The 12,652-nt window shown below is 42.0% G+C and overlaps 1 protein-coding gene across 2 annotated transcripts in view; it reads right to left on the bottom strand.

Annotated features, from left to right (window-relative positions):
- The window catches only part of DHX35 (DEAH-box helicase 35), a 65,570-nt gene that overhangs the window by 31,979 nt on the left and 20,939 nt on the right, over positions 1-12,652 (bottom strand). Inside the window, exons 5-9 of one of the 2 annotated variants that reach the window (XM_041733285.1) lie at positions 11,872-11,976; positions 9,719-9,780; positions 8,850-8,919; positions 6,629-6,688; positions 464-576 (exon numbers count right to left, since the gene is read on the bottom strand). In XM_041733285.1, the coding sequence (XP_041589219.1) occupies positions 464-576; positions 6,629-6,688; positions 8,850-8,919; positions 9,719-9,780; positions 11,872-11,976 (410 nt within the window). The remainder of the gene's footprint in view (positions 1-463; positions 577-6,628; positions 6,689-8,849; positions 8,920-9,718; positions 9,781-11,871; positions 11,977-12,652) is intronic. The other variant, XM_041733286.1, reaches the window with a different exon arrangement.

The raw sequence follows: 12,652 nt of genomic DNA on the forward strand, positions 1-12,652 counted from the left end.
TTGTCTGTCCGGTGACTAGGTATAAGAATTAGGATGGTCTCTTCCTATCTAAGGGGGTTCCTCCCAACCATGTCAACCAGGCCCCCTTGCTAATGTAGAGCACTAAGAACCAAATGATTCAAATCATCACTGTTGCCCTCATAGACAGGTAGCCTTGTAAACCTCAGTTCTGAAGATTATCAAGCCTCCTCCCTATAATCTTGTTACCACTTTGCTCTTTCCAACTAAGCTATTGGCCACAGACTTAGAAATTTGCACTTTGGTGTCAAGAGTTTCAAAACGCATTTAGCATGGTATTGAGCAGGATTCCAGAACATCCTCTCAGACAGGAGACACAAAACATGCTCCTCTCAGCAGCCCGGCATATTGCCCTTGAGGCTACGAGTAGATACAGTGGCTTCACATTCCATAGCTCAGGCCCCGTTTGCTAATCATCATCGTTAAAAATAAAGTATCATCAAACCTTTGTAAATAAAAGATATCCACTGGAAATGTTCGCCCTTCTACTGTAAGGATCACACATGTATCCCTTGTTGGGTCACTGGTTTCATTCTGATTAAAGAAATCCCGGAATTTCTATTTAAAAAAAAAAAAAAGGACACTTCATTTCTCTCAAAAAAAAAAAATGATTTGTTGTTACATAAAGAAAGAAAATAATATAAAACTGACAGAGCAGGGGTTGGGTAGTAGAGATTGGATATAACACAGACTATCAGTTACAAAATACTAAAAATCCTATTTTTATTATTGCAATTTTGAGGAATCACATTTCAACAACAGACTCTTTACTAAACTTTGATAAAAAATAATAAAGGTTAGATTTCAAAACTCTGTTACTCACCAATACATCTGGGTGGGTCCACCTGAAACTATGGCATTACTTATTTTTTATCCCCTGTATTTTATTTAACAAAAAATTGGGTCCAAAGATGTGATTCAAATTAAATACAGTTTAAATCAGGTTGATGTATATATAGCTCTAATCTGAAAAGCACATATCTGATTATCAATTTACAAAGAATTTTTATTCTTTGTAAATTTATCAATTTACAAAGAAACTTTATATTTCTACAAACACTAGCTATGATCCTAGTGTTACAGTTACAGATATATATTTATTATAACCTTCCCAAATTTTAGGCAGGAACAGTTTTGGCAAGGACAGTGTCTTCTCTATCTTTCCATGCCCTGGGGGAGTTAGCACAACACTTTTAGGGGGGAAGTCATCCATTACACACTTCGCCAGCACTCCCACAGTACACTGTGAAGAGAGGTAGCTCCTGGCAGCTCCTCCAACAAAGGTGGCTACATCTTCTCCCATGGCACTTGACTACCAGACTGGCAGTTTATAAGTAGGCCTGGCACAAGAGCTCTGGCCAAAAATGGGCCAGGAAGATAACACTGATGATCCCTTCTCATGAAATCTGACCTGAGATACACAGAGAAGCTGGCAGTGAGTGCCTGAGGGGGAGCTGCTGTGTCAGTGGCAGAGGGACATGGAAATCCTGTTGGGTCAAGTATGTCATCCGATTCCCACCAATGATATTCCAGTATGATCCCTGAACCCTGGCTGGGCATTACTTTTCATTATCCTAGGAGGTCTGGCTAGGAGAACACAAGTCCTGCCTCCTTTATTCCTCATGTATCTTTACTGACCATGCTGGTGCCTGCCCTGGACACTGGGAGCCAGGGTACACTGAGGACTGCTTCGCATACAGAGCAATGGACATGGAGGAGCCCTTCTACAAGAGTTGATTGGATTGAACTACTGAATAGTGGGATGCTATAGGATGCTATACACTGACCTCAAAGTTGTATCTGAGAAGAGTAAGCACAGACATAAAAGTGCTCCATGCCAACACAAGAACCATGCTGTGCTATGAAGAACTCCATGGCACTACTCTTCACTTCCCTTTTGGATCAAGTGACTTCAGCCCTCCTGTGCCCTATGATGTGATACACAAACAAGTGAGAAAAGACTGCTCCTCTACACCCCAAAAGAGTGAATAATCCAGGGGGGATGGGCATATGAGGAACCAATCAAAATACAAACAAAGGCAGAATGACTACATGACCAGAAAAAAGCTCTAAGTTATTCAGAATGAAGGTCAACGCTAAGCAGCTTTCAGGGAAGGCTTCATGGAGGCAGCAGTACTCCCTGGCAAAGCCTGGATGGATGAGGAGGACTATACTGGCTACTAAGAAGAGACAACCCTTCTATGGCTGACAGCAGAATGCAGACTAAGATATAAAGGGCTCACCAACAAAGGAAAGAGCCCAAGGTCCAGGGCAGGCCAGCCCCGCTCTGAGTTGTTCTCTCATCTACAGAAGGACAAATCGCTATCTACCTTGTGTGGGCCTGCAGTCAGCACAGGTCTGGCCTAGAATGTGTACTCAGGAAGTGATCATGCTGTCTGTCACTCTGAAGGGGCCCGAATGTCATGCTACATGGGCACTTCATCTGATGAGCCAGACAAGGGCAGTGAGGATGGGCATGACATCCTCAGACCTGTGTTCTGGATGCCTGGCTCGAGTGGCCACTTTGGAGGAGGGCAGGGGCAATAAGAGAGTGGAGGCAAGCTAATTCAGGAAGGTACCGGAATAGCTCAGAGGAGAGAATGAAAGCAGGGGCCCGGTGAAAGTGAAGCCTACCAGAGGTATGAGTGACGGGGCCGGGCAGTCAGTGAGCAAGTGCACGCATATGCACGCTGGGGAGGATGGAGTTTCTTTCAGGGATAACACCTCCCAAAGCAAAGTAAGTCTTGAGCCTGAATGACCTCGATGAGAGAGGGACTGCCATAGAGAAGCCAAAAGCCACAAGCCTCACAGGGCTGTGAGTCTGGGCAGCTGGTGACCAGCTGCTAACAACTCAGGCTGGAGCACAGGATCACAGTCAAGCCGGCCACCAGCACAAAGCGTCGGCTGAACCAGGGGCCATGGAGGAAGGCAGCTATGAGGAGGAAGAGCAGCCAGCAGAGGAATCTGAGGGGGAAGTCTCAGGGAGGCAGGAGACAACAGGTATACAGAAGCTGCAGAGAGAAGGAGGACTTTAAGAACGACTTGGTTGAACAGAGCTGCATGTTACCAAGAAGAAGGCAAGCAGAACAGGGAGGATGCAACACCTCATTCTTGACTATGTGGTGCTGAATACAAAGGACAGGAAGTTACCTTCAAGAAATAAATTCAGCATTTACTGAGAAAGTGTGAGATCTTTGTCCTTAAGATATTTATCTTTTATCTTTACCTGGAAATATAAAATACACAGAAAACTACAAGCTAGAGAGCAATCAGTGGCATACGCCTTATGGGCAGAATGAAGGAACAGCAAGAGTGAGGTGAAGGTGAGTCCACTGCACCAGGAAAGGAGAATGTGAGTCAGATTTCAAAGAGGTAGGCGCACACTGACCCAGACCCACAACAAGGAAAATAAAATGACAAAAAGCAAAAGGACAGTCAATGAAACAGAATGTAAATGATGTGGACATCTGTTGGGCCACCTCCCCAGCTCACCAGCTAGCTTCCTTCCCTGGTAGCTACTCAGACCTGACCCATAGAAGTGGGTTCCCAACAGCCATGTCTACACAACACGTCCACCCTGGGCCAATAGTCCTTGGTCCATGCAGATGGGTCCATAGGAGGACCCCAGCTGATCCCCTATCTCTTCTCTAAGAATCTGGAAAGAGAAATTAGTCTCTCTCCAAGAAGCTGGACCGATGACAAAAAAAAACTGCAGGAATTCTCAGCAACCCTATTTTCTGGCATGTGGATGGAAGCAAAAGAAAAACAAGAGCTTGTGATATAATGGTCAATTAATACTTCATAATTATATCTGATCGTGTTCTATAACTGCTCACATAATTAGGCTTACATTAACAAACCAGCTAACCTAATCAAGGCAATGATGTGATTGGCCCAGTCATATTCCACCTCTGCCTCCTAGCCACCATCACTGGTGTCTTTACCACAAGGCTGGGTCACACCCTGGGCCCTGAGCGAAACGAGAGCAGAGGGCATCTATCCCTCCAGGCAGTGGGGCTCAGAATTAGTGTACCACCCACAGACCTAGAAGCTGGGGTGCCAGGAAAGGGGTGTGGCACTTCTGGGCCTCCACGTCCGACACTGCCCAAGCCATACCCTGCCATCTCCACTATCCTCTCTCACCCACCTCAGCCCACTGCTTTCCCTCCTCACTCTCTTACTCTCAGTTGGGGACTCCCACCCCCACAACACACACCCTCAGTCACACAGGACAAACTCCTGCCCACTGGGTCCCCCCACCATACACACGGACACCTACACACACACATGCACACCTATACACACATGGGCCTCACTTCCCCCCTCCCAGGGGAGGCAGTGTACAAGGATGGGTGAAGGAGTGAAGGCCCAGCTGATGACTGCTGAAGGCCCGGCATGCTGTGCATCAGAGCACTTACAGACCACAGCAAGTTTCCTACACTCCACTTTCTCACTTGAAAAAAACTACTACTTCCAGAAAATCTATCTATACCATGGAAAGAAGCCCTTTTTTAAAATCTCTGTGCCACACCAAAAGACAATGAAAGGATATTTGAAGTGACAAATATTAATGATTCTAAAAAAAGACTTGGACATGATAATTTTCAAACAATAAAAACTGTTAGGAATAATTTTTAAAAGAGAGGGGAGGTTTGATGAAAGAGGTAAAAGAGAGGAAGATGCTCTGTGCCATGGGGACATGGAGGCAATGGTGGGAGGTGAGGCTAGGTATAGCTATCAAACCAGCGTTCCAGCGGGTGCCATGGCTTACGGGGGTGAGAAGTAATTCAAGAGGCAAGCAAAGAGCTTTGGCCCAAAGGTTATCATGTGCAAACAGAAAACAACACACTCTTAGAGCTCTATGACAAGGTCTGAGAAACCAACCAAGCTACACACAGACACTCCTCTTAGCCACGCTGAATTTTTTCTCTTTCCAAGTTGTTCTGCATCCCCGGAGAGCTACAGGGAGACTAGGAGCCAGGCCCTTTTCATATCTCAGCTGGATGACAGAAATGGCCTGCTGCCTGGTATCTCCACATCTACTCTCGTCTCTTCTACACAGCACCCAGAATGATCTTTCTAGAACTCAAATGATTAAGTCACTGCTACACTTCATGCCATCCCAGCACTCCCAACTGGGTATAGGGTAGATTCTTCCTCCTTTCTATGGTCTGTAAGGCCTCCTATCACCTGACACCTACCAACCTCTCCATTTTAATCTTCCATTGTTTCCCATCCTATCAAAATTCATGGAACCTAAAAGCATCTACTCTGTGGTAGACAGATTTAGACTGTTTAGACATTGTTTTAGTTGAAAGAAAAAATAATGAGTAAGACACTCCAAGTCCCAGTCTTCACAGAGCTTCTATTTTACTGATGGGAGACACACAATGAACAAACATCTAGCTCTGCATGTAGTGTAGGTAGTAGTTAAGTGCTAACCACATCAGAAGCAGCAGACTAAGATGATGCAGGGCAGCAGGGCCCTATTTTAGTCGGGGTAGTCAGGAAAGGCCTCTCTGAGGGGAGAATACATGGTCAGGACTGCAATGAAATGAGGGAAGAGCCATGAGAACATACGGGATAAGGGTCTAGAGAGGGTCCCCCCCAGAGTAAAAGCGTACTTGGGTTTTTCTGAGGAATAGTGAGACTAGAATATAAGCAGCATGGGAGAGACTGGATGTAGATGATGTCAGAGAGGTGACAAGAGAAGTGACTGGAGGGCAGAGACTGTCTCCCACACGCCTTGCAAGCAAGGTAAGACTCCCACCTGCACTTGCCTCCCAGCCCCTGGGATGTGTGGTTTGACACCCCTGTGGCTCGGTGCATGTTTAGGACAGACAATCTTCCCAGCCCCGCACAACTGGCAGACTTCCATGCATCTTTTGAACCCAAATGGAATATCTGACCTCTGTGAAAGCTCCCAGACATCCTCCAGCCAGCTAGACTTAAGCAGACCCCTCTGTGGCTGTCTCAGCACCCTGACATACTAATCTGTAAACATCTATTTATGTGTCTGCTTCCCAAGAAGTCAGGGAGGGTTATGAATCACCTGTAGCTAGCGTGGCACTGACATGTGTGTATATATATTCATATATTTATATTTATACACATATATTTATATAAAACAAGTAGTCAAAATTATTTGAGTTGAACTGCTGTTTTGAACTAAAATATTAACTGGTAAGAGAGAAAAATAATGTAAAATGAGCCATGAAAATTATAACATGTAAATTATATATGCAGGGAAAACTTCAATTGCACACCAAAAAATCTCAACCTAAATGCTACAGTCATAAATAAATTTCAGCAATATAACATACTGAAAAAAAGTAATAAAAGGAAACTGCCTATGTGGGAAGAAACACAGTATGTAGAGAAACAAGACAAGTAGGTAATTATGAACTCAATTAATTACAGGCTAATTTCTACCCACAAGCTAAAAAGGAGTATCCTCTGATCATATGGAATCTAGGACATCAGATGGCCCCATAAGGTAGGTAGGCCATTCTGTCAGAGATAAGCTCTCGCTAGAGGTATGTCACAAGGATATGTCCAATACTTCCAGTGCTTACAGGGGGCAGCCGGGTGAAGCGGGAAATGCTCGTACCTCTGCATCCAGAGTGGCTGAAGCCACAAGCAGTCGAAGATCCCCTCGCTTTCTCTGAATCTAAAAAAGAAGGCATTCGGAAACAATAAAACAGGGTGATACATACAGAAGGTACAGTTTGGTACCTGCAATTTACTTCAGAGTAAATTAGTGTGTGTGTTTTTGAGGGGTCAGTCAGGGAGCTTATAGATGAAACAAGACTGACCAAAAGTTAAAGTCACAGGTAAAAAGGTGGGTCATTACACTATTCTAATGGTTTAAGTAGTAAATTTTTCCAAAATAAAAAGCTAAAAAAAATGTTTCTATAAAAAGAATAAAGGAGCTTTAAGAATTAAATTTGAATTTAACAAAAGTAAAACCATTTCTTACTGATACCTGGGTCTCTGGATAGTCAGAATCTACATACACCCAGTTGAAGCATGAGAAGTACATTAAAAGCAAACAAACAGTAAGTGATAATAACACTGAGACAGAAATACTGACAAAACATCTTAACAGTTATTCAAAGAAAGAAATGATCAACAGGCAGAGAAGAAATGATCATATAAACTATAGCAAAAATATATAATAAAAATGACATTACTTTTTCATCTATCACACTGGCAAAGATTCAGTGAAATAAGCCTCTTATTAGACTGTTCCTGGGAGGATAATAAGCAGGTAGGAAAATCCCTAAGTATCAAAAGTATAAATCTTTGGTCAAAGAATGAAATAATGAAAACAACAAGAACAATGGCAACTAACATACACTAAGTTATGTGCCATTCCCTGGTCTCCACATACAGCTGTGTCATATATGTGCTGCACAAAGATGCCTGGCTGAAGAGGCCAGAGGCATCTGAAGTCCAAAACACCCTCCCCTCCCCTGGCTGTGGGCAGCCTCCTAGTGTGGGCATCTTTCTCTAATTTGTACAAAGGTGAGACTTCATAGTCTCTTTGTGACCCTTAGGTACCATCCTTAAAATTTTACGTGATCTTATTTGAGTCCCATAATAAAACTAGGATCTAGAGTAGCTCTGTCCAAGAGAGTCCAGTGACGGAGAAGTTTTGCCCAGTGCACTAGCCACTAGCCATGTGTGGTTACAGAACTCTTGAAATTTAGCCAAAGCAACAGAGGAACTGCATTTTTAATCTTATTCTACTTTAATTAATTGAAACTAACTAGCCATAGGTGGCTAGTGGCTGCCATACAGAAAAGTATACTAGCACAGATGTAGAGACTTCTATCATCCCCATTTTAGAGATGAGTAAACTCAGCAGAGCCAGATTTTGAACCCAGACACTCTGACCCAGAGTCCATGCCTTTAATTACTCTGCTCTACCCCCTCATTCTAGACTCCTGTGATTGGGAATATATCCAAAGAAAACAATCAGAAAATACAGGAAGGGAAAAGGTATGGCTGAAACAAGACTGGCCATGAGTTGTAATAGTTGAATACAGATGATGGGCACAGAGGGGTCATTAAGTCCTTCTCTTACCCTGTAGTATGTTTGAATAAAAAAAATTAAAAAAAAAAAAAAAGAAATACAATAGATTTCATTACAAAGATGCTCACTGCAATATTATTTAAAATACTTCAAATGTGGGGGCACTTGGGTGGCTCAGTCAGCTAAGCATCTGACTCTTGATTTCCACTCAGGCCACAACCTCAGAGCCCTGGGATCGAGCCCCACATTGGGCTCCCCACTCAGTGGAACGCCTGCTTGTTCTGTCTCCCATTCTTTGCCCCTCCCCTTATTCTCTGTCTCTCAAATAAATAAATAAATCTTTTTAAAAATTTAAAAATTAAAAAAAAAAATATTTCAAATCTGGAAGCCATATGAATGCTTACCAGTAAGGGAAGAGTCAAATACTTTGTGGTAGAGACATATGATTATATAGACATTACTAAATATAATGTCTTCAAGGAACATTTAATGACACAGAAAAATGATCTTAATATTAAGGGAAACATACGAGATACAAATTAGTACATACAGTCCAATCCCTATTAAGCCAAAACAGATGCACTTAACATGCAAAAACACAGGCAAAATAAGAACAGAAGAAACACACCAACACTCCACCAGTGATTGTCTCTGAATGGGTAGAATTATGGATCATTTTAATTTTTTCCTTCATATTTGATTGGATTTTCCAAATTGTTACAATTACTTTCCTAATCAAGCAGTAAAATAAAACAAAAACACAAAAACAAAAGTCTGGGCAGCGAAGTCACACCTTTTTCAGCAAGCCAATGGCAATGTCTGTGTATAAGGTCCTCTCATGGGCTTCATCCAGCATGATGGCACTAAGAATCAAAGGGAAGATTTGATGAGCATCAAACAAACCACCCACCTAATCTCATCCAGATTATCAAAGGGACTTCTGCATATCTAATCCCTGAGCAATATACCTTGTATTAAAAGTAGAGCTAAGTAACTTCTCCTTGATAAGGAGGGAAGTATTAAGGTAATAAAAATGGTGACATCAACATATCTTGGTGAAGAAAACAGTACATTTACTGCTATCTTTAAAGAGTTTTACAACCCATATTGGATTCTAATAGGACTTAATTACCTGATTTTAAATTACAATATAACATATAACTCAGAGAGCACATAAAAATCAGAACAAGGCCCCTCCAAAGATTGTTAAGCATCAGAGAACAGCTGTGTCATGTGTGTACCCGGGAAAAATGTAACATCCTTTCCCAGAATACCACATAGCCTGTTTGGGACAGTGTTAATGCCATGAGTAATGGACAAAGACTCACAAAGAGGGAGACAGTGTAAATAACTATCTGGACTCTGCATATCACATTACACAAACACTGTCCAGTAACTATCGATCCTGGGACATAACAGAGGAAAGATAAGTATGACAAGTCAACAGATTATTCAAATAATGACAGGGATTTAAATGTATCCATTTTTTACTATTAGTAAATTCTGAGAAAGCAACAAAGGCCGTAAGAGCCCACATAAACAGATAAGCTTTAGGGCAGCTGAAGGCAGTCATTAAGTCCCAGCTATTAACACAACTGCTTCTCAATCTACTTGGGTTTTTTTGGAACTTCAGGGAAGTTATCATTGGAAAAATGCATTTACCTATATTTTGTTAACAATGGATCAACCATCATTTCCCTGACCAACATTCCATCAGTAAGGAACTAAAAAACAAAAACACAAAATTTTAGAAATAATTCAACTATACAACAATGATTTTTTCAAAAAGTTCAAGTGTAACCAAATGCATACAACCTTCACCAGTGTGTGGACGAGACAATTCTGTGAGGAAATGCCCCAACGCTTTAGTGATCAAGCAATGGAACTGTTCACAAACAAAACTTCCATGTTGGGGTTCTCAGCTGGGGCCTGCAAATTTTGCAGCAGAATTCCACCTGCATTTACTATCTGAACATTGGCTCAGCCCATTTTCTCTGGGCCTATACTACTGGTACTGTGGACAAACAGGCAGTGAAGACAATTCTTATCTGCACAAAGGAAGGCCATGAGTCTGAGATCATTGTTCTTAAAATATCTCAAAAACTGCATACCTGCAGCTCTTGAAGTTCCTAACTTAAGCTTTGACTGCTATTATCTTAAGGAGGCCAGACAGGGCTGTGATTAAGACCAGAGGCCGTGGTGTCAGTAGGCTGGGAACCCAGATCCTCATTCTGCCTCTTACTAGCTGTGTGAATCTTGGGCAAGTTACCTACCCTCTCTGAGCCTGAGTCCTCATTTGTAAAATGGAAATAATAAAAAAGTATCTACCTCAGCAGGTTATTGTGGGAATTAAGAGAGACAGTACATACAGAGTTCAGCACAAGACCAGGCACACAGTATTTAAGAGGATCAGCTGGGCAACTGGGTAGCTCAGCCGGTTAGGTGGCCAACTCATGATATCAGGGTCGTGGGACTGAGCCCCATGTTGGGTTCTGTGTTCAATGGACAGTCTGCTTGAGATTCTCTCTCACCCTCTCCCTGTGCCCTACCCCACAACTCTTGCTCACCCACACAGGCACTCTCCCTCAAATAAATCACCTTTAAAAAAGGGGGTATCAGCTATTACTATTTAGGATTAATGAATGGTTTATAAAATGCTTGAGAAATAAGCGGGAACATGTTATTACTGCACCCAAAATAACTCAGTACTTGAACAATGCTAACCATCTTCCCCACACTAAGCTGTAGCTTAGTGTTTTTACTTTTTGTTACGCTTTTTTAAGAACAGGATACATTTCCATCACATTGTTCTTGGGCCTGGTACCAGCTGCCACACATACAGCAGTGAGAAGGAGGACCTGCTACCAATGACAGGCACCACCTAAGGGCACAGCGCCTATAATGATGACCAAATCAAATACAAAAGCTTTTTGTGAAAGACTCAAAAACAACCATTTGGTTATATAAGCCACTAAAAACTATCTACTTTAAAGATATTTGATGGTACAGAAGAATATTCCCTTTACCCAGCAAAATGAATCTCAAAGGTAACAAAATACAAAAATTTGGAAAATAAGATTCCTATTTTTATAAATCACTACCTTGTCTGGTTCATCTGTTTATTTTCAACTTTCCTCTGTGGAAACTGAGAGGAAACTGAGATTCTTATAACCAGTTTCCATTCCATTGTTTTGCAGTACCATCTAGTTAGAACGACTCCAGCACTGCGCTCCAGGGCGGGCACTCCCCTGATGATATACTGATAACTACTGATACTACTCAGTCCAACAGTAGCAACTGGGTCAAAGAACACCCAAGTAAAATCCACCATCACGTAAACATGGAAAAGTTCTAACTCATGAAAATAATATTTGTGAATTCTACGCTTTATCAATTTATACTGCCTTGTCCCTGTTTTTAAGTCTTTTACAGGCAAATTTCTAAATTCTGACAGCTATGTGGATTGGTGGAAAAACCATAAAACACATATAAGAAAGGACAGCCTTGGGTCTTGGTTCTATCACCAATGGGCACATATCTCAGGCAAGTCATTCAACCTTCCAGGTCCTCAACCTCTTCATCTGTAGAACCAAAAGCTCAACATTCCTTCCAAAGTCCCTTCTGGGCTACAATTCAAGGACTCTCTGAAAGAGCTCTGTACCTCCCCCACACGCTAAACTCCCTGAGGGCAGGGTGATTTCATACACTTTCTGTCCTGGTATCAGAGTCCCAGTGGGCAGTGATGCTGCATGTTTTTAATTCTCCCCAAATAATCTTCCTGGTTCGTGGTAGGAAAAGCAGAGTGAGCACTTCACCTTGATTCTCGTGGCCAGTGGATCGGTGCAGTCATCAAAGCGGATGCAGTAGCCCACCTCGTGACCCAGCACTGCACCCCTTTCCTCAGCTACTCTCCCTGCAACCTTTGGGAAGAAAGATCATGCTGAAAATAGAGACATAGAAATTACTGCACAGAGCACATACTATGGAAAATCTAGCATTTTTTAAATAAGTATGTGAACACAGTGGAGAATGAGAAAAAAAAGAGTAGGTCATTAGAGAACGAGCATGACTTATTCACTTGTGTCTCACTCCTCCTTCTACAACTGACTTGGAGCAACTTATTAACTCAATAATTAAGTATTGTATAACAATAAGCAACAGGAATGGAATCACATAAAGATGTTACAAATCAGAACCAAAGATATGGCAGATAAAATTCAGAAGATCAAAGCCAATGAGAAAATCTTAAAACAGAGATATGCCAAATTATTTCAGTTAAACCACAAATTCAGCTTGGCATTTTCTGGCAGCCAAAGCAAAGAGAGAAAGAAATGACAAGATTCATCCCAGTAAAGCAAACCAACTGGAGACAAATTTTCACGTCTTTGTGCCTCAAAATAAAGTACCTTTCACTGGACCATAAAGGCAGGAGAACAGAAATGATCAAATTCAATACTGGGCCAAGGTCATCTTCTCTTTGGAGGGAAAATAATGATGTTTCCTGAGCCAGATAACCTAAAACAATTTGCAACAGAGCGCCAGCTACCCAAAGCATTTAAAGGGGACATAAAGAAAAGAATGCAGGTTAAAAATAAA

This window comes from Vulpes lagopus, chromosome 18 (assembly GCF_018345385.1).
Source record: "Vulpes lagopus strain Blue_001 chromosome 18, ASM1834538v1, whole genome shotgun sequence".
NCBI lineage: Eukaryota > Metazoa > Chordata > Mammalia > Carnivora > Canidae > Vulpes > Vulpes lagopus.